At 31.7% G+C, this 23,439-nt stretch overlaps 1 protein-coding gene across 2 annotated transcripts in view; it reads right to left on the bottom strand.

Moving 5' to 3' along the window:
• Positions 1–3,019: 3,019 nt before the first annotated feature.
• Positions 3,020–23,439, bottom strand: part of LOC125053336 (facilitated trehalose transporter Tret1-like) — a 57,731-nt gene continuing 37,311 nt past the window's right edge. Inside the window, exons 1-5 of one of the 2 annotated variants that reach the window (XM_047654660.1) lie at positions 20,906–21,014; positions 20,258–20,423; positions 17,541–17,700; positions 8,054–8,241; positions 3,020–5,014 (exon numbers count right to left, since the gene is read on the bottom strand). In XM_047654660.1, coding sequence (XP_047510616.1) covers positions 3,986–5,014; positions 8,054–8,241; positions 17,541–17,700; positions 20,258–20,362 — 1,482 coding nt within the window. In that variant the 5' untranslated portion in view covers positions 20,363–20,423; positions 20,906–21,014 and the 3' untranslated portion in view covers positions 3,020–3,985. Of the gene's footprint in view, positions 5,015–8,053; positions 8,242–17,540; positions 17,701–20,257; positions 20,424–20,905; positions 21,015–23,439 lie in introns of those variants that run through there. The other variant, XM_047654658.1, reaches the window with a different exon arrangement.

The raw sequence follows: 23,439 nt of genomic DNA, 5'->3' as shown, positions 1-23,439 counted from the left end.
ACTTAGGGTCCTTCAAGACGTACCAATTCTTATTAAGACGGCTCACTCGGGAGCCCTCTGGCATTGTGAGTGGCCATGTGGCGATATCACTTAATATTAGGTGACCCTGCCGTTTGCCCCGTTCTATAAAAAACACCAATACGGAAAATCTAGCTAAAGAATATTTACAACATTTACTTTTGTCACTTCACTTAAACGAACAATAACAAAGATCCGTTAATCTATGTAAATCGTTGACTAACTTAATATATCGAATACATGTCCTTTTTAGAAGGTTAATGCTAGCCGTGGGCACAAATAGTAACAATATTGTATTGCATTGTAAACCCTTTAATAATATATAGATTAAGCAAAAAATTTGTACCTTCTTTCATTCATTGCACAAATCATGATGTTTTAATTATTTCTATGGGGTTAAAGATGCGTATGCGCCACCACATTATTGGATAGTACACCATTCTCGAGTAATGAAAATACATATCATTGACGACTCATTGGTCTAGTGGTTAGTACCCCTGACTGCGAATCCATGGCTCCCGGGTTCGATCCCCGGCTGAGACGAACATCGTGATGAGCATTTGGTGTTGTGCTTAGGTCTTGGGTGTTTAAATATGTATTTATATGTCTATCTAACTATGTATGTATGTCCGTTGCCTAGTACCCATAACACAAGCTTCACCAGCTTAATGGGACTAGGTCAATTGGTGTGAATTGTCTTTAAAAAAAAAAACATATGTAAAAAAAATTTGGAGCTGTTTTAAGGTGGAGCCGTGATTTGGCAAATTTACTAAAACAAATTATCAGCGTATTTATGAGGCCAAGACCTAAAAGGTAGTATCGCCCGGTTGTCGTAGTCATAATCGTCGGCACGCTCATAGCTTTAAACTGCAATCAAATAAGCTTAAATTTTTTTTTTCAGAAACCATACTTCTAAGAATGATACAGTGGATTCAGTCAGACAGTAAAATTAAACTTCTATAAATATAGTTTAGTAAAGTGGGTTATGGATTCGTTTGCTTAGTAAACAATTTCTTTTATTTATAATTAAAATATTTTATTTATTTCACATTTATACAGCAACTATAGTAAAATAATAAGCAATATAATAAACAAATATAATAATGCAATATACATAAATATAGTTGCTTATATCGCAATAAAATGATCTTCACTAAATTCAGGCTCTATAAAACTCTTAAAAACCTATTTTCCACTATCGTCAGGTAGATTTTAAAGTACCTAATACCTCCATTACCAGAAAAGCCTCGTCCTGAAACATGCTAATACCCAGCCGGTATTTCCTCGTTACATGCATCCTTTGCATTTCACAGCGATGAAAATTGACTCATTCCATCTCACTCGCACTGATTGTTTGTGTATACCTATCTCGTACAACACCGATCAATCGATTGACTGATGACCACTATACGTGTTGATTGTTTTGTAGATTTGTCTTAAGATATATTTAGATATTTGAGTAAAATCAGGGAGATTCTACTTAAATTTTACAAGGTCTAGGCCTGATCAGCCTTAGGTGCCTAGAAATCATATACAATGATTTATTTTTGCATAAATCGAATTTAAAGAAATAATCATTACATTTGTGTTCATTCACGCATTGTGACTTTGCGTGTTAGATAAAACGTCATCAGTTATTTTTATACATTACAATATGCAAAATTATAATAATTGATAGTATATTCTTTCCGTGTACTTTTCTATTTTAGAAATTTATATGATTTTTTTACGTTATCTCGTTGCCAAACCAAAGTTTTCATTAATGCAAATTTTTTAAATTTTTTGTGTAAATATCACCGAACGTGTCTTTTGATGACTTGGCAAATGTTAGTAGGAATGCCCGGGGCATTGGTCGCTTTCCACTCGTTACTAGGAAAAAACCTACCTCACCCACCTACACCTCCATATGCCATAGTAGAAGTAACTTAGCTTGACCACTAAAAATATAGCTTTGGATATGTATATTTAGCAATAAGTTAAAGAAAAATCCTATTAGTCCAATAACTAATGGAGTACAGAAGTATCTTGTAAAAATGCCTAATTCTTTAGCATTAAGATATACAAGATATATCAAGATACATATAAGATAGATATATCAAGCAGGCAGTACATTCACGTATCCTCGAATATTTTGGCTAGGGATATATAATGGGCGGCGCTTTCATAAAGCCTCGAGTGCATTTGTCGTCTTAAAATTTTATAAGCACATAGTGTGAGTTGTGAGCCGAAACGATACAGCACAGGCTTCACCCATTTATCAAAATCCAATACATTTATGACGTACGTGAGTCAGACTTAGCGCTAAGTCCTACTTAGGACACTAAACTAATAATTTATATTTAATATTTTTTTTGTTTTTGAACGAATACCTACCGAGATTTTTCTTAATTATTAGTTAACCGATGTCTCTGCTCTGTGTAAACGTATTAAGATAATAGTGCGCATACATCAAGTGCACTCGAAATATAAATTTACCATCTCGAGTGGTTTCTTTGAACCCAACTCTATTCGAGAGCTTAAACTGATTTATTACTTTAATGGACTTGCATTGCATCATGCTAAATTAACATGTCATGCTTCTGCAATTAATTAATTGTTCTATATTTATAACAAAATACTTGTTTGTTCTGGGAGTCACGTTGAAGTGCCTGCACTTTATAATCTGCAATGTTTCCGGTCTGAATATTGCTAATAAAAAATTGCAGGCGTTATAGTTTTCATACTATTTTATTCTTTGTGTAAGTAATAGTGCCGAATGCAGAGTGAATTGGCACGTAAGGTTTAATCATACTTGTTTGATTATTGATTACATCTGGATAGTTTACCAATATTGACTGTTTCGTACTCCAGATTCGTTATTATCTACCAATATTAAACAGACTTTTCATTAAGTGTAAACATAAGCACATCCGTGAGAAATAATATTTTTATTTTTTATGCCTTGCAAGAACTTAATCAAAAAGAACTGGTAGATTAAAACTTGAAAATAAAAAAGCAAATATAATACTTGATATTTTATTAAAACTCTTAAAATCATTAAGTACATAAAATACACTATGTGTTGTACAGAACATGGCAACACTCTCACTACATAAATATACTATGTACAAAATATATATAACTAATATTGTTTTAGAAATTCCTAATTTTTAAGGCACCCGTTTTAGCACCCGATGTGTACATAGGCCAAACATTGTTTACTTAATTTAATTTGATTTTGTACAATATTTGTGACAATAATCTTATTTTAAATCGTAAAAAATTTCGTATTACAATCTATATACACATTTAAGTGTTGTTTTAAATTAATTTGTAGAAATAAATGCTATACGTTTGTGATTTTCACAAAATAACAATAAACATTAATATTTTTACATAGCCATAAAGGCTAGAATTATATTTACAATAATGGGTAAATTTTGAAGTTTTTGATAATTTCAAATACATGTTATTAAACATATGCAATTGTCATAATACAGAAATTGTATACATATAACATTTAAAAACTCGTCGTTTCATTAAAAGGTTTATCTGTTTTTAATTATTTGCTATAGTTTTGTGACTTAATATTCAGATCTTACCATAAAAGTTTTATATTAATTAAATACTTTGTAAGTTTAATTACTATGGCTCATAACATATAAAAATATAAAATTAGTCTATGAAACTATCACACATCTATTTTGTCTATGGAGCCGCGTGAAGACTTGCCTTTAAGATTATTTACTAAGATGGAAAATACTGCATCCACATTCCTAAATTATTTAAGTTCTAAGAGCGTATTTAAATATTTTTGACTTAAGCCCAAGGTTTATTTAACAATACAATATGTTCTGTGATGTATTTGGAAGGAACTCAATAAGGCACATGACTCAATGTTGAAGACAACTAACTATAATACTGGTTCGAAGAAAAACTATATTTACAAGTGCTATCAGTCTATTTGATATACTAAGACAAACGAATACTATCGGTTAATACATAACGATTCTACATACTTCGGGTCCATTTCATCGATCTCGCGCCCTTTTGTTTCCGGAACGAACAAAACCACAAATAACAGGCAAAGGACCGAAATCCCAGCGTATAACCAAAATAACCCGTATAAACCTATGTGGTCTTGGAAATCAGCTGCTGTTTTCACATTCACGAAACCACATAAATGACTAAAGCTCGTTGCCAAAGCACTTCCAGTACTCCTGTATTCTAATGGAAACAGTTCCCCAATCAACAATGATGATATGGGGCTGATACCGAGAGAAAAAGCTATGGTAAAAGTGACAACACATAGCAAGGGAATCCAGTCGTATCCGGGTTCAACGGGTGTCAAATTTAGTGTGTTTCTAAAGACTTCTTCATAGTAAGCATACGATCCGAAACCAGCCAAAGCAATAGACATCATAAAGCCACTGACCATTAGTAATGGTAGTCTACCAACGCTGTCGATGAGCATACCAGACACACAAGAGGCTACTAATTGTACTACGCTAATGGCAATCGCTCCACCGTGAGGACTCATAGTTCTGAACGTCTTCTTAAACATTGGTACCGCGTAGAAGTTGAAGACATGAGCGCCAGTAAACCGCTGAAAGAACATCAAGCCACAGGTGATGAGAACTGGTCTTGTTAGTCTTTTGGATAGAAGAACCTTAAGCTTTCCTGCTCTACCATCATTGAACTGCTTGCTTGCTAAAATGTTCGTTCTGATTGTTGCTAATTCCTGACGTATATCAGCATCAGGGCCACGAAGCCACTGTAAGGCTTCTGCGGCCTTTTCTTCCTTTCCTCTTAGCAGCAGAGAAGATGGAGTTTCAGGAACAAACAGGAGGGCCAAGAAGAGTAGAATTGGTGCGGCGGCAACTACCAATGCTAATTGTTGCCAGTTAAGATACGCTCCGAGAGAAAACGATGTGAGGATGCCTATTTGGCTTAGTATTTTCAGTACCGAGCTCAAGCAGCCACGTATTTCGGGTACAGCTATTTCTGTCACGTACACCTAGAACAAAGGAAATTTATATTATTAAGATGCACACACGGCTTATATTTTATTTGATGATACAATCACATTTATGGATATTTTATTAATTACATAGACTTTAGCCTTATAAATTTGATGTTCAATCGTATAAATATTATAGATCAAACTATGTAAAATTATATTTATTTTAGTATACATTTAATTATTGCCGTAATGACGAATTTTATCGTCACGTTCATTATAATAAGTGACAAATATTTATCCCTGAATTGAGACGTTAAAATTATTCTTACAAATAACAAATTGATAATAAGCGTCTCTAATTACGATTCGTGCGATAATTGCCGAGTCGGAACAAATCGTGACAGATCGCTGTTGAATTTTAATATCTCACGTCACGTTGGTTCAGCTTAATTGTACCAGATCCATTAAATCTTACTTATATTAAATATTCCACTGTAATAAAACTCATAAAAATAACTATGAACATATTTATTTAGGACATTATTGGGGACCTAATTTTTATAATACCCTTAAAGCGTCAATGTTAAGACTCTGTTGAGTAAACTGGCTTGATGTATACTTTTAATTTCTAATTAAATTATATAAAAATTATTACAACTCTACCCATTTAAAAAAATGTAAATGTTTTATAACTGCGGAGAAATTGCCTATTTCGTTTTATTGACGGCAAATTATAATTCTCAGAACTATTATCTGTTTAATGTTTATGTTATATTTGATATAATAGTTTTCATTCGAGTGGCTTTACTGGGAATCGGTATAAATGTATATTGTATATACTTCGCTATAAGATCCGTCGTGTAAAGTTTGTTTTTAAAAAGACATTCTTGGTCAAAACAACTGGTTCAATACATTGATAAAAACAATCTTACCTACTTTATTAAAATGAATTTTGTTAAACTTGGAAGACTAATTTCAAACTGAGTAAGGTGAGATGTCCCATTTAAACCATACATTATGCTTGCAGGTCCCAACGACATATTATTAGTTTGGAGTATTAGATCTAATGTAAATAAAAATGGGATCTGATGTGGGAGATAGATAAGTGATACAAAAATATATCTTATAGATAATTAGGTCTTAATTATGACTTTCATGACCTTATATTACACAAAAGCTTGTACAGAACAGTTATTTAATTTACATCTTCTCAGGTATTATACGGGGGAATCGTGGAAACGCACTCATACACCGAATATGGTTGATAATGCAGTTTTTCTGCGATACCTATTGATGGGAATGAGGTGTTTTTACAGCCTATGCCGAGATATACAGTTAGTAGGTACATTGATTAATGCTCAATTTTTTTACTCATAAAGGATTCTTGCCTTTATAAGTACCTAATGCCAATTTTGTATCATTTTTATTTCAAACCTGGCAATTAAAATTTAAATTGCCAGTTTTGTATAATAGATGGAGCTAGTAACTTCTGTCGTCATTGCACATTTGACATCTCAGGCGCCATAATATATACTTTGTCACGACTGATGCAAAGATATTTAGACATTTTGTTACAAGGTATTTTAAAATGCGAAAACATATTTTAATATTCTGCTAATGTTTCTATTACTATTTTGTTTTAAGGTATATTTAATAATGCTCAAATATTGGTAATGTCAGTCTTGTAACGTCGGCCATGATACATCAAAGTTTGTTAGATACAATTACAAAGTAAGATATCGGTGCAATAAAATTAATTATAGTACAAGATAAATGGCCGTAGGGTAGCGTATGCAATTATTAGTTATTATATTATGATTTACGAATTGATAACATACAGCATTGTTAACTGCGTCAATGAGTTTTGAAATTACTGTATTTAAGAATCAAATGTTACGTATAATTTATTTTATTCAGGTAGACAAGAACACACACACAAAAAAGATTGCTCAAGAAAAAATAATAATCGTTTTCATTATTATTTGCAATCGTTCTTTGTTTTGTCAGTTATGGCCATTGAATGCTTTATTTATTACATATTATCTTAATATATATAAATTACGTGTCACGTTGTTTGTCCGCTATGGACTCCTAAACTACCGAACCGATATCAATCAAATTTGCACACCGTGTGCAGTTTGATCTAACTTAAAAGATGGATAGCTTACATCTCAATTTATACCCGCAATATTATATTACTGCAAAATATTTGTTTATTATTTGATAGTCACAATTCTAATAGATGGCGCTGTGTTGAAAGTACCAACGTTTCATATAAGCTACAATTTAATGGCATAACCACCAATAAAGCATGGTGGATTGGTGTTCTCCTGCCGTTTCTCTTGAATAGTTTACTACTATGTAATATAACAAAAATCTTAGCCACAGCAACGCTTGGCCGGTCTGCTAGTTATAGTATATAAAATACTGTGAAAAACAGTAATCAATTGAGGGCAACAGTTGTTTTATAAATAAGATCTAAACTTCTTCCTTAAAGCTCAGAGTAAATTTTATTGAGCGTCTTATTAAAGGCATTTACACACGTAACCTTGTTCGTAAAAGCTTTCGAGAGATCAAAATTTCCAACACGTTTTGATATCATACAGGTCGTTAAATGCTTATTAAAAGATAAGTTATTGAGAAAATAAGTATTATAAATGATTTTCAGTATACTCATGATATATTAATAAAAAGCCAAATGAAGCTTTTTATTCGTTAAAATAACACTATGTATAGAAAATATACACATACCTTTATATAATTTACTTTAATACTAGAATAATAAAAGCTATTCCTTTCAGTACATTTTTGAATTTGTTTTAAAACTAAAAATATTTAAGTATTATTAGTTGCTGTATTCGCTAACGGTACTGAAGCTACAATTATATTCGCGCTTTTGAGGACTATCAATTTAATACAATACTTAACAAAAAAAACCAGACGCTCAGATTGCGGAGTTATTTGTCCAAGTTATACACAATAGAAGCGCACTGCTCTTTGAATAAATGTTGCCATCACTATGTCTCTGGTTTTATACATAAGAGGAAACATTTACTAAGCAAATTGGAGACACAAATATGTAATGAAACTCACCTGCGTTATCATAGTTATGCAACAAACAATCATGCCTCCGCAAAAAGAGGTGACTGAAATCATATCAACACTCGTCGACAAAGCTGTTGCCAGCCATGCCAGTGTGTATGGCAAGGCTACTGCTAGCAGAACCCTTCGCCTTCCAGAACGCATCGCCATACCACCGAGAATACCACCAAAGAGAGCGCCTGAAACAATATAGTACAAATAAAATTTACATTAAAATTAATCAAATTACACTTGTTATAAAACGGGCATTTTTAGAAGAAAATTTTGGTATGTGTAAGGCCCAAAAGGCTGATAGTTGAACTAGTGGATTAAAAGATAATTAAATAAAACACATGCAATCCAAAATGATCAGCCTTGCGATTCTGTAACTCACTTTTCGAACAGCATTCATTCATTCACACGGCATTCTGATAAACTACAAGCTCCCTCCTTATCAGAAAGCCAAATCGTAAAATGACTGCTTCACGACTAATTTGAGCGCGACCGCCGCTGCGAAAACCGCTGTGAGAGTTCGAAAAGTGAGTTACAGAATCGCAAGGCTGACCAGAAAGGGTTGTAGCGCCACTGGACTGGACTTCATTATACAAGAGCTTTTACAATTGTTGAAGCAATATTTAAGGGGCCGCATATATATTAAAATGTTTACTATAAATTAGCCTTTCATATAAAATGTAACCGCTTTTAGGAAACACTTAACAGAATATACACCACTTGAGATGTAAACGTTAACAATACAGTGTTTGAGATTCAAGATCTCATTGTTCGAAATTTGAATAAGTTTTGCTTACAGAACGGAAAATACTTAGGAACTTTTGAATAAAAGATTTTAAGATCCTTATTTTTAGTTAAAATTACCCAAATTTGCGTTTGAAAATGCTATCATAACATTATTAGTATTGCAGTGAGTGTGTTATGGCTTTATGCCGTTATTTGAACCAGTTTGTGAATAAATTCATAGAAAAACTTTGTAACAAATTTTAACAATAGCGGTGTGCCACCACAATAAAAGCAAACAATGTACGAATATTAAATTATCAAATTAAGTGTTTTTTGTACAGATAACACTGAGCTACTGATATATAAAATTTAAAGTACCTAAACATCGATTTGTTTACATTATCCCGCCAAATTCCCCAATATAGGTGGCGCCTCTGTAGTTTATGGACATACCGGCAGACGGCAGACACAAATAAACATCCCACGTACTATTTATGTATCGCGAATACCGGGTTTATTTTTAATGTCTTCTATACATTGATTTAATGAGGCTACTGCCCGCAAATACGTAGATTTAGGGTAAAAATCGCCAGCCATAATCGTAGAACAAAATCTGATCGCTTCGAATGTATTTTTAAACTGTATCAAATCACTGTTAGAATGTTCTTTCGATACTAATTGTAAAGAAAAAAATGTTGTGGAGAAAAAACCCAAAAGCTTCTCTACCGATTACATAAATTGTGTCGCCATTAGAACTCTTCATGTGTGTGTCAGGCACAGATGTTTGATCACCTACTTGCCATTAGAAATAATCACGGAGCCGATACAGAAATCTAATAACTAGACCTAAAAGGTTGTAGCGCCATTAGTATTATTATTATAAAGCCTCTACATTAACCCTGAGTAACATTTATTTATTTATTTCTACACTATTAAAAAAATCCGACTGTGCAAAGATGTGGGCGCTGTTTGTATAATAATATATTTGTCATCAAATAACATGTTCTAATATATAATAATATAAGTCAAAATGAAATTGGTGGCTGATTTTTTGCTTTAACATATTTTTGTTATTATTATTATTTTTTTATTTATAATGCTACAAATGTAATTATTTTATTTTATCTCACACACTGTTTTGTTGTGTTTTTTTATTAATAATGTTAGTATTCTACGGTTTCGATTTTTGTAAATATGTGAGGAACATGTATACTAACTTTTTTAGTATAGTAGTATTCTAAGAGTACATTGTCTTCACATATAATTATTTAACAAATGTAACATAATATTGTAAACGTATTTTAAAAGAGTAAGTGTTGAGTTTCTTGCCCATTTTTCTCCACACGAAACTACCATTTGGAAGGGGCAACTAGAATCTTCTTTGTATTTTTTTTTTTGACGTTCAAAAGTGCCATTTTAGCTGGTCTAATTGAAATAAATGATTTGACTTTGACTTTGAAGTAATAATCTTGGTTACAAAAACACCTGCAAATATGCTTGCTCAATGCAAATTGATACTGATCTAGCGTGTGACTAGGCTGCTGTGTTAATACAAATCTGTAATCAAAATAAATGTTCATAAGAGTAAATGTTTGGTAAATGTTCTGTAGACATTGCGTCGTGTCTCCTTTTTTCTGGCGTTAAACAAAGACAGTTGTTGAAAATAACCTAAATTATTATCGAGTACTGAATTCCGTACGAATTCCAATAATGACGGATGCTGCATTTTATTTTCGTAACATTTAAAATAACATCAAGGGTAAAGGAAGGGTTCCGTTGATTTATTACAAACCTAAAGATTTTTTTTTTAATTTTACCTATTAAATATCTATACTAATAATTTGTATGTTAAAACTCAAAAAGTACTGGACGGTATTTGAAAATTCCTTCACCTTTAGAATTGCATAAAATTTAATCATTAAACCTCAGCCTTTGTGTTTTTGAAGTCGGTTAAAATAATGATCGGTACTATAGGTAAAATAGTGTAATAAGATAGATTTACCTACTTTATTTATACATGTTAGCATTGGTTTATTAATTAATTCCTTAAAATTTTGTGAGAAAATAATCTCTTCTCTTAGCAAATAACAGTATTAATTTTCAATTTAATTGAGATATACATTTTACTTCCAATATTTATTTTAGAATTAGTTAATATGTAACTTCTGTTCATCCTTTACCCTACTCGGCAAAAACAAAAAAATTAGAAGCGATTGATTTACTGAACAATTGTTTTAAATAACAGACACATACTTCACGGGGATTTTTTGAAAACATAAAATATCATCTATATTTAAATAATGTTTCATTATATAACATCATTTATATGCTCAATGCTGTCTCTGACACTATCGACATCTTGTTCGCAGAGTGAGTACACAGTAGCGATATTATATATCTTTTTATATTTTATTTTGTTCGACATTATCGTATATACTTAGTACTGTAAGGATAGTGTATGTATTGTTGTGTATAAATAAATAATAACTTTAAGTAAAAAATAATGTTTTATTTTTTTACGTAGTCTTAAATCTAAAATGTTTAATTATTTATTTATGCTATAATAATAAGATAGACATCTAAGCCAGAAAATACTGATTATTTTGTGAAAAATATATCAGCTTGAAACCTATAATTTTCATCATCTTATAAACAGTTTTATGTGTTATAATATCACAAAATTGCTCTAACATATATTCCGGGCGTCAAGCCGCTGTGGGCTACAATTTGCGATGCGTGAGCGCAATACGAAGAAATCAATTAACGTTCAAGTTCTTGTTCATATAATTATGTATACATAACACTATGAGATATGAATATTGAAACCGCTATCACTTAAATATAAGTATTTTGGTAAATACTTAAGAAAGTTCTTTGACTTGTAATGAAATTGGAAGGTTGAAATTATATTGTATGGTTTCATTGAAGCTCACGGGACTTCATCATGTCTAGACTTTAGATAATATTAATATTTATTTGCAGCATTTGTGTTATAAAGTAATGGTAACATTTACTGTGATTTTCGTTTATCATCTTAAACTTATTTGGTTTATTAAAAGGTAAAAACAAATTGTATTTAAATGTATTATACCTCAACTGGTATGATATTTGCAAAGATTTTGGCTCACATATACGAGTACATAACCAAAGAAAATTTTAAATTGACTTGCAAAATTTCTAATGAATTATTAATCTTAGTAATATGAAGCCTTTAGTGGATTAAGTATAGATGGTATTAGCAGTGTATGATAACAACAAATTTTTAATGAAGTATAGTGGGGGTCGTTGTTGGATTAGTATAAAAAAATCTTCTACGCAAAAAAACACTGACAATGCGACAAACACAGTTCAATTCGTTCGAATAAGACTCGTAGCGATCTTAGATATTTACTTTGAGAGGTTTAGAAATATAACTAATTTAAAATAATATTGGTAAGTTGTTGGTTGGCTAGTGTCACAGAGTAGAGAGATAGAACAAAACAGACAAATATTGAATGATAAGAGATGTTAATGGCCCGAAATGTATATTTATATTTGACATAAGTACCCCTTTACCCTCTCAATTTTACCCCTATTTAAATATGTTTTACACCTATAAACCGAATAACTTAAACAACGCTCAAAATTCAAACAACCTCCAAATCTACTGTCAGACAAGATGGCGGATGTTTATGGTCAGCTGCTGTACTGTTTTGAGATATTTTTGATTACTTTTAAATGAACCTTTATAAAAATGATGATCTGAGACAATTATTACATTTACGTTAAAGAATTTGGACGGTTGAAGATAAAGACAATTATAAAAATACAATAATAAAAAGAACAATGATAAAAAGTTAATAATAGTTGAGTGTGATTTAGTTGAGAGATGTTTAAATCACTAGTGAGGCATTTTTATCGGTAAAGCGGTCAAACTCTACGTCTAAGAACTCCTAACGTACGTACATACAACAATAAAATCGAACAATTTATTTTCCAATTACTAAAACGTGTGCGTCCATAATTCTGTTTCGTATAAAAGTCTAATAAAAAGAGAAATGTAAGATCTTTCTTTGAATACAAACGATGAATGTTGTTTTCTATTTATTAAATAAATACACATTGAGAACGAGCCGCCTTTAAGTGGACAATATATTTTGGTTACATGAAATAAAATGTTTAATACAATTCTTTGTCAATTCTATATTAATTCAAAAAGAAGCTATTATTGTAAGATTTAAACTTAAACGTAACAAATACATTACGAAGAAGCTATCGTTACTTTACGTTACCATATTTTTATATGGAAAACCTAAGAAGTATCCATAGTACATAATTGTAGATTTTTGTATAGAAACGAACAAGACTTGACTGTACCCACGGTGTCGGTGGGAACTGAGCGAAAGCCTATATCATGAGGATAGGATTAGTGTATTTATATATATCAAATGTGTCTGCATAGGTGTCAGACACTTAAATATTGGTATTAAAGCATACGAATTTACTATACTTGAAATTTCTTAGAAGATAATTTTTTCACTTAAAATACGAATGCACTGTAATCTTATTTTATGACTGTATACAAATGTGTCTATAATTAGTTCATTTATGATTAAGTTTACATTTTATGGTATAGAACAGTTTTTTTTAATTTATTTTATTTATGTAGCTTTTATAATAACTAAAAAACCAAGTGTATTGTATTAACAAAGAATTGTTATGGACCGCTTACCCTAGTAAAATATAATCTTAATAAATATTAGTGTGGCTGTCGTACGTATGTCTGTATGTGTGTGGGTATGTAAAAGTTTTTTGTTAACCTTGAACTTTCTCAATGAAAAGCCAATTTTGAAACAGTCCACTTAGTTACGCACTGCGCAATTACAAACTGCATATGTCCCTTAAGTTATTTACATATACAGAGTGATCACAAACAATGCACTTTAGAGCCAGTTTTACCTTTCAAATGCAAAATTATCGTAAAACTGCCGATTTACGATATGCCGTGAATATATTAGGGATGTCCAGGAACAGAAGTTCTTCAAACAGGTTTCAATAATTATTTAACCAACTTAAAGATGACGACTCATTGGTCTAGTGGTTAGTACCCCTGACTGCGAATCCATGGGTCCCGGGTTCGATCCCCGGCTGAGACGAACATCGACGTGATGAGCATTTGGTGTTGTGCTTTGGTCTTGGGTGTTTAAATATGTATTTATATGTCTATCTATCTATAATATGTATGTATATCCGTTGCCTAGTACCCATAACACAAGCTTCACCAGCTTAGCATGGGACTCGGTCAATTGGTGTGAATTGTCTTTAAAAAAAAAAAGAACTTATACAAAATATTATTACTATTGATTAATGACAATGAACAAAACAATTGGGGAACTGATATATGTAGCAGTAATGAAAAATATTATAGAGAATCTGCAAGAAGTTCGAACTTAAATTTCCATTTATTTAGGATTTGTACTGTCTACCATTTAAAGCCGTAAATGCGTAAGCTTTTTGTATATTATATATTGAACCAGACATCATAAAAGTTACTGCAAAAAGTATTTATATATAGTATTATAATTATTAACATTCATAAAAGTTCGACATCATTTACTGCACATCCCTATTCCTTAATGTATTTCAACATAAACAACAAAGTAATTGCTACCTAATTCCCGTAGAAATTAGGTTCAGTTAGGCTTACAAAATAATATTTCACGATACGATGTAAACGGAATAAATTATGATGCTTTTACTTGTACAGGACATAAAACAAGACTGAGAAATAGGTTTATAATACGCCACATTTGGTCTAAATAATGGTTTCATATAGAGAAAGCTATAGTACGCATCGTACATATTTATAGGCATTATAAATTATTTTAAAATAATAATAAAAAATATTTTGCCGCCCAAAAAGTAAAAAAGTATTCTCCTTTTGTGCACAGATAAAGATTGATTTGAAGGTTTTTATTTTGTTAATGTCTATCTAATTGTCTAAACTATAAATCCATTCTCAACCAACTAAATATCCACATCAGAAACACCATAAGACTGTCAAATATTATGTAAAAACGGGTGCTTATGTACTTTGGCCATATGTTTCTCTCCTGGCAATATTGCCGAATAGTCTCGACAAGCTGGTAGGGAGGAGCGATGGCAGGAGAATTCGGGTTCCATCGCCTACCCGTTGGTCTGATCAAATTAAGACAATTATGGATCTTAATATCCCTAATGCACTGGGACAAGCTGAGAAAAGAGTGGTGTGGAGTGAGCAAGTCGACATATCGCTTAGGGCTATTCAAGACAGCCACGACCGTCAGTAATGAAGAAGAAGAAGATCTAATTGTCTATACTTATAATCTAATATATAAAATTCTCGTGTCGCGGTGTTTGTAGTTAAACTCCGAAACGGCTCGACCGTTTCTCATGAAATTTTGTGTGCATATTCAGTAAGTCTGAGAATCGGACAACATCTATTTTTCATCTATATTACGGGTAGTCAGTCCACCCCTAAATATGTTTTTTTTATTTTGAGATATTTTTTTATTTTTTAATGATACCTACAGCATTAAAAATACATACAACCCTTAACTTTCACCCCTCTACGATCAACCCCTATTTTTTATTATAAATGATATACATGGCAAAACGACGTTTGCCCGGTCAGCTAGTATCTTTATATCATAATTACGTTCCAATTTAATTAAATAACTATAAAGGGTTGTAATGTTAAACTTTCTGAAAGTTATTATATGTGTTTTGAAATCTACCGGCAGAAACTAGTATCGCAGATATTTGAAGTCAGCACTTAATGTTAAGTCCGCTCCTTCCCGTCTATACAGCCTCCATTACTAACATTTGCACATCACATCAAAGTCTGCGCATTGTCAAACAGACAAACAATCGTAATTAGCAGTGACAACACGCCGAACGTTCGCCCAACATCCGTAAACCAGTCGTACGTTCTGTTTGTTTAATACTATATCTCCTAATTTATTTAGATATTATTTTCATCATTGTTAATACAGAACATAAGTATATTCCAAAGTCTCTAAATCAGGCCCTGTGCAGGAGTCACATCTGATGTTTAGTAATACAGCCGCCCTTGGAAATTGTCAATGTCAGAGGGCTCGATATCGAAAATTCGAATAATTTTACTGTGTTGTCTTCATTAATAACTAATACGCGAATACATTTGTACAGAGTCAAAATGCACACAAACAACAGAATTACCAATTATGTAATCAAATTTAAAAAGACAAAACTATTCCGACTGTTTTATCTCTGGTTTTAACTACAATTACTCTTGGAAAATACGAAAAAAAATATTTCCGCGTAGTACTAGTATTTAGTACCTAGTTCCAGAAATACTTAGGTATTCTACAGTTGCATTGTTTGCAACAACCAGTTTAGTGCTTACAATAGTTAGCTAGGCTTTTACTGCTTCTTTCATCGTGTGCAGTCGCCGTTTAATGTGCAACAATTCATGTAATCTTTTGTTTTAACACGTATAATCGTCTTTTCTTGCTCAGCCTTGGAGAAAAGTTTAATATTACTATGCTAATTAGTACTATTGTTTGCGTTCTTCACATGTTATAGAAATATTTCTACGTTAAGCTTTGGCAGGTCAGTTTTCTCGGGATACGAAGCCTTCCCGAATCCAGGCCAGGGTTACTAATCCATCCAGGTTTTAAACCACAGAGTCGGTCTAATATTAGGGAAGAAATTATTATGATAAATTAATGTTACTATCATCAGAAATTAAGTGGTCGTCGCTTCTCTTGTCCTACACGGTTAAGATTTATAACAGCATTAAAAATCAGTGATAATGTGTCCAATTAACTAATGGAAAAATCTCACCAATAAGAACATATGATTATAGCTTACATCGCATATTTGTGACGATGATATAGTTTTATCAAAAGTCTTACAATACATCGTGATATGAGTTCTCTTCTAGTAAAATGAAAGAATATCTGGACATGTGTGTAACGAAACAAGTAACAATCAACATTTTACCACAATACACATCGTAAAATGTATTGTTTATAACAAAAGGCAATTCGAGCGATACTATAAATCACGAATGGCGATATAATTCTTACGTTTATAGCTTTAATCTTGTTCGCAATTTACACTTTAATCCAACCGGGGTTCGAACCTGTTGTTATACTGAACATGTTTTATCCATGGCCGATGAGTTATAAATCCGCATTTAAAGACACTCATTATTCGCTTATCAGATTATAATTGAGAATAAGGAAAAGAATATTTAAGTACCTTTTCGTAAACATTCCCTTTAGTACCTTATGCAATAGTATATTATACATATTTTTAATTAATTACTATAATAAATGAATTATTAAAAACCTAATACGGGTGTATTAGGAAGAATAGCGATGCGATCCTATTTTAATATTAAAGGAATTCGTATAGTTTAGATACTGGTTTAAGTAAAAAATGTTTCTGCTAAGGGTTTGGAAGTAGAAGACGAAAGCCGTATTAATTTTATAACATCAAAGAAAACAGTGACGCTACAACCTTTTATATCTGTACCTCACATTTCTGTATCTATTCCGTGATCTTTTGCTATTCTAATAGGGAAGTAGGTGATCAGCCTACGGTGACAAACGCCGTCGCCTTTGTACGTCTAAAGCATGCCACTTAAAATGCGCACTTCAGACAGTCCATATGTGCCGGGAATCGAACCTACAACCTCAGGGATAAAAATTGCATGCCACAAGGCCAACGCTGCTCATTAAGGTAAAACACTTACCCAATAAGCTCAAACTCGCGATCCAACTGGCCTGCTGATCTGTGACGGTGAAGGATCCATTTAGCTTTGACTCTTGCATACTGGCGATTGCTGGAGACATGTAGCCCTTGCTGAGACCAGCTGCGAATGGTCCAAGGGATACCGCCAGAGCTGCTAATACCTATAGACAGACAAAACCGTTATCAAAAATCAAACAGACAAAACATGAACAAAAACATAGAAGTATGGAAATATAAATAAAAGTATGTACACTAAAGTTTACTTCAATCACAAAAGGTGACAAATAACCTCATCGTTTTTTTTTTTAATTTTTGCGTATTACACATAGCAGAGTGGCTATCGTTTCGATGATTTTTAAATTCATAATAATGACGTTTAATTATTGTAGACGTTTTTCATAAAGGGTAAAAAGGCCTATATAAAGATTACAATTCTAAATTAATAACATAGAAATAATCTAAATAAGGTGTGTGTAATGAATTGTATATTTGGTAAAGTTCATACTATTTTCCAATCATTACTAAAACTGATTAATACTTAAGCAGTAATATAGGGTTTGGTAACATCACTCTGTACAGTGCTGTACCAGCGCGACTGTTCAAAATCGATCAATGTTACGAGCGCAACGTTTTACTAATAGTGATTGGATATGTAAAGTTGTCGATATTTTAATTTCATTTCATTAAATGTATAGAATATATCTTACATAAATTACTTATTTTCATATAAATTTGAGTTTTATGAGTAACTTATTCAATTTTGTTAATATGACTATACGTTTGTAGATTAGGTTAGTGAGTCATGAATGATGAGCCAAAACAATCACTTAAAATATGATATTGCTTATCATCGTTAAATATGTAATTTTATATTGAACAGATAATAAAATAGTACGTTAATCAATTAACTGAAATGCCACGTTGTTAATTACATATATTACGTCATTAGTTGACAGTAAATTATGAACATAATAATTATACAAAACCGTATACGTCATGTCATACCCATCAACCACTATTTCTTCAGTTTATTAAGTTATTTCATTCTACAAACCTATTATAATAAGAGAGAGGATTCATACTTTGGACCTCTAAACAAACCAGTAGGTTACCACAAAATTTAAGGAGGTAATTAAATACATAAAACGTATATGTTAACGTAAAATTGTAAACACCGTTAGATTGTAATCTATCTCGCGAGATTATAAACTGTCGAAAGATTGTGAACCTCAGCTTACTGCTTACAATTTAACGTATTATTATTCGGGAGATTGTACTACACTAACTTAGTTATCATTCAAACTTCTTTGGTCAATTACAGATTAATTTTACTTTCCAACAATTTCATATAACTACCGAATAATAATACGTTAAATTGTAAGCAGTAAGCTGAGGTTCACAATCTTTCGACAGTTTATAATCTCGCGAGATAGATTACAATCTAACGGTGTTTACAATTTTACGGTGACATATACATTTAAAAAAAATGTCTTTATCTTGCAATCAGTCAGCTAGATTATGAGCAGATGTGTTGAGAGCTGTTAGGTGTTAAAATTTTAATAATATTGAACGATTTTTTAAATACACACAGATTTAAACGGTCTTCTACTACACTTCACTGAACTGAATAAGTTACGTTACGTACGTTACAAATATCGGCCACACAAAACATCCCGTTCATATGATATAATAATGTAGGTTAATCTATTTTCATCTTTTAAAGCGATAAATCATCGACGTAGAAATAACATCACTAGTGACATTATCTAAAAGCATTGCTAGATTGAAGCGAACATTTGGAAGGGGTCAATGTACGGCACACTGACTCAGATTTGGACATCTAAATAGATTTAAAATTAAACCTTGTTTTAAGGACATAAAGTTGAATATTCACAAGCAATGTTTTAGGAAGGACGGCATTTGTTTTGATATGATACCTGATGTAGCACTTATGTCGCATGTCACTTAATATTGTGTCGCTAAATTGTATAATAAATAATCTATATAATAATAATAATTACTGCCTGAAATATTTTTGCTACTGAACACACAGAAGGTTATGTGCATCAATTTAATGCAATTGCATATTTTTAATTAATGTTACACTGTCCTGTTGAGAATTAAAACTAAATAAGTAAAAATATACAGCATAAGAAGAAAATACTCTTGATTTGAACAAGGGTTCCTGGAAAATTTTCAATAGAACTTTGTAAGGCTTCCGAAAATAGAAAGACGTTTAAATTAATTAAAATAATATACATGTATTTATTATGTGTTGTGTCACTTTTGATGAATTTACTGGCTTTAATAATTTTAACTTTTATTGAATGGACTAGTAGTTGTAGTTGTTCGAGGTTATTTTTTTTAAATATAGCCTAATGTCATGACAACGAAGAAATACAGCCACTGACATAGTGACCAAATTTGTATAGTAATTTTAGTTTTATTTAAAGTATTAATAGATTTTGTAATTTATTATTTGAAATATAAATATTCTACTATACAAGAAAAAGTATTTTTAGAATTTATTTAATTTTAATTTTAAAACCTCTTAAAATTTAAAATGATATTTCTTAATAGTGCAGAAAAGGGCGCATATTATTTTTTGTGCATTAGGAACTAACAAAACCGGTGCAATTGATATACATTGGTCATACAGACACATATTGTATATAAAATTTAAGTTTTCATATATATATAAGAAAAGATATATCTTACCTGTCTTCTATAACCCTGTCGACTGTCATCAGACCGCATCATCATGATTCTGGTCTCCGGCGTAATGTTCGTCATTTTCTCACTTAAAATCACTTTTTCACTCATGTACACTGATTTATTGCACTTTATCACTAAACTGTCACCACTTGACGGGTATGCGAATTACCTGAAACAAATGATTAATTTTAGTATCATATTCATTCGCTCTCTAATGGGGTATTGGGCAAATAAATGTGGATCAACCGTCTAAAATAGTTATCTGCGGTATCGGAGATTTGCGCGCTTAATGATTAATTATTATCCAAGGATGAACTTATTTCCTATTATATTGTAATTTTTTTTAATAATAATGTTAAGAATATCAAAAATGTATCGTACAGAAAACTATCCCGTTGACACCAAAGTCTAATCTAATTACTATTATCAATTAAGGTTTGGATAACAATTAAAAAAAATTAAACAATCCGTCACAATAGTATAAGAATAATGTTTCATTATATTATATTTAATGTCACCCTGAATAGAACACAAATAATTTTATCGTCTAACACATTGAAACTACTAATAACCATGTCCGTTTCGTCCGCGTTAATATCAGAAAATACTGATATGTTATAAGTCATACAAATATATTTATTTATTTCAAACCTGTAGATTCTGAGGCGCGTTCAACTCCTCAACTTTATATTAGTATAGATATAAGAATTTACATTTATAGATCGCACAATATATCGCCCACAAGTGTTTGTTACAACTGAGATACATCTCTCGAGAAACAATGAAGCCGTCATAGTGTTATTGTTCAATGAACGCTGTTATTACTCTCATAGGTGATTTGTACAAATATTTATTCATAAATCTACTAATACAATCATCTAAAACTGCTAAACAATTTTTTACAGATTGAGGAAAAACGATTACGAATCTAAAAAAAAAAATCGAGTTTGCGAGTGTTCGACTTATCAACAACTTCGAGATACATATGATTTAACTATTGAATTTTATTTCTATGTGTATTTTTCGATTTGTGATGAGTCGAATTTGAATAACAATTCAACTTAAGTTTTGTATATATTTTTTACATATTAATACGAATAACATAATAATGATGATAACTGTACACTAAAATGATGATGATGATGAATGTATTCATTCATTGCACGTGTACAAGACAAAAACAATAGACAAAAAGCCTCGAACCCGAACATTCATTTTGGATTTTATTGCTATTCTTTCGGGGAATTCCAAGTAACACTTACGGAGTCTCCGTTTTGAAATTCGAGTTATAGAGAATAACAGTAGTGTTATACTATAATAGTAACATTTTGTTCGAGTTACAAAGTCTATATAATTCGAAATACCGCGTTATAAGGGTCCAGCGGAAGCGAATGGCAATATTTTTTCGACTTAACGAAGTTCGCGTTATAGAGATTCCACTGTATACATATTTTGTACCTATACTTAAAAGTCATTATATCTAGAATTAAAATATGATAGGTCCTTCTAGCGTTAGAAAACCTTCCTTTATAGCGTCGTCTTCTCTGACATCGAGTTGACCGTAAATGTTATTGGTTTTCCGTGAACAAATCTAGAATCTACGAATTATATACTCGGGTCATCCTAACCTAGTCTACAGAAGCGATGAATATATAAAAAAAACTCAAAGATCCTTCTAGATACAATACCTACTCTAGAGATATGATTTATTTTTATAAGGAAATTGTCTATTAATATTTATGTAAGTCATACTCAGACTTCTAACGGAAACCGTGAAAGAATATACCTATACCTAAACCTTTCTCATGAATCAGTCTAGATATTGATGAAACCGCAGTAGTTTTTAAGTTTACCGTGAACAGCAACAGACAGATAGACGCGGCGGAAAACATGTTCTATTGCTGACTTTTTGTAGGCATTATCAAGATCTACAACTTCGAACGAATTCAATCATATATCTCTCATCGTTAAGACAGCGTTCGTAAGAAATGTTTCGTTCAACCATTTTTTATCCGAATTACTTTGCAAAACGACTAACAATAAGTCTTTTAAATTTCCTTTACCAATAGAAGTTGGTGGCTTTCTATTGGTAAAAGGAATTTCAAAATCAGTTCACTAGACCCAGAGATTCCTCAATACAACCTCACAAACATTACCTCTTAATAATAATAGTATAGATAGTAAAATCGCCATTGTTTTAGTTTGAAATCTGGAAGTTAAACTAGCAATTGTTTGCATTCTTACTGTCGCGTGGGTGAACACGCAAACATCAATATTATTGTTTCAGACATGTTTTATATGTATTTATTAAACAAGACACGTCAATAACAGGGGAAGAAGAGAAAATATAAGCGAGCTATTTTCATTAATTACTAACAGACCCGATTATTTTTGTTCATAGACCAACTGTGACGCACTCGGGTAAGGCCGAGCCGTATTTAAAGATAGGCGATACGTTTGAAATATCTTTATATATATAATTCTTCTGTGAATGTGTATGTCACTGAACTTCTATCAAACGACTGGACCGATTTTGATGAAATTTTTTGTGTGTGTTCAAAGGGATCTGGGAATGGTTTAGATTCACAAATCAGCCCGCCAGATGGCGCTGCAGTCGGTACTTCATACTGTGTTAAATATCCTAATCGCTTGAAATAGGTATAATGCAAGACAAAGTCTGTGGGGTCCGCTAGTATTCTATATAAACAAAGAAAAACTATTGTACACCATTACTTTATGCTTTATGTCTTGTTGAAATCGTGAAATTACTCTACTCCTACGGCTTTATTATAAACACTTTTGTTTTAAGATAGATTGTTAGGAAGGTTACAAAAAAAACATCATAATCATGGTTATATTATGCACAATATTTAGTACACGTTTAATAATAAGAGCGAAAGGGTTTTACAACATTTGAATTTTAAAATAAGACTTTAGGACGTATCACTATTGCTTACTACTATTGATCACATCATAAGATGTTTTTAACTATTTTAGATTCTGCGGAAAAAGAACCGTAGCGGTAGTTGAGGTCACTGCACTCAATTACTACAACTAAATTAGTAGACCTTTTTTGTTATGCTGGTAATACTGTTAGGGGGCGTCCATAAATTACGTGAGTTGTTTAAGGGGGGGAGGGGGTCGAGTCAAATCTCATTTAATCTTACGTTTTAGAGAGGGGGGGG

The sequence above is a fragment of the Pieris napi genome, chromosome 10, assembly GCF_905475465.1.
Source record: "Pieris napi chromosome 10, ilPieNapi1.2, whole genome shotgun sequence".
In the NCBI taxonomy this organism is placed as follows: Eukaryota; Metazoa; Arthropoda; class Insecta; order Lepidoptera; family Pieridae; genus Pieris; species Pieris napi.
This window is presented reverse-complemented; position numbering and strand designations above follow the sequence as displayed.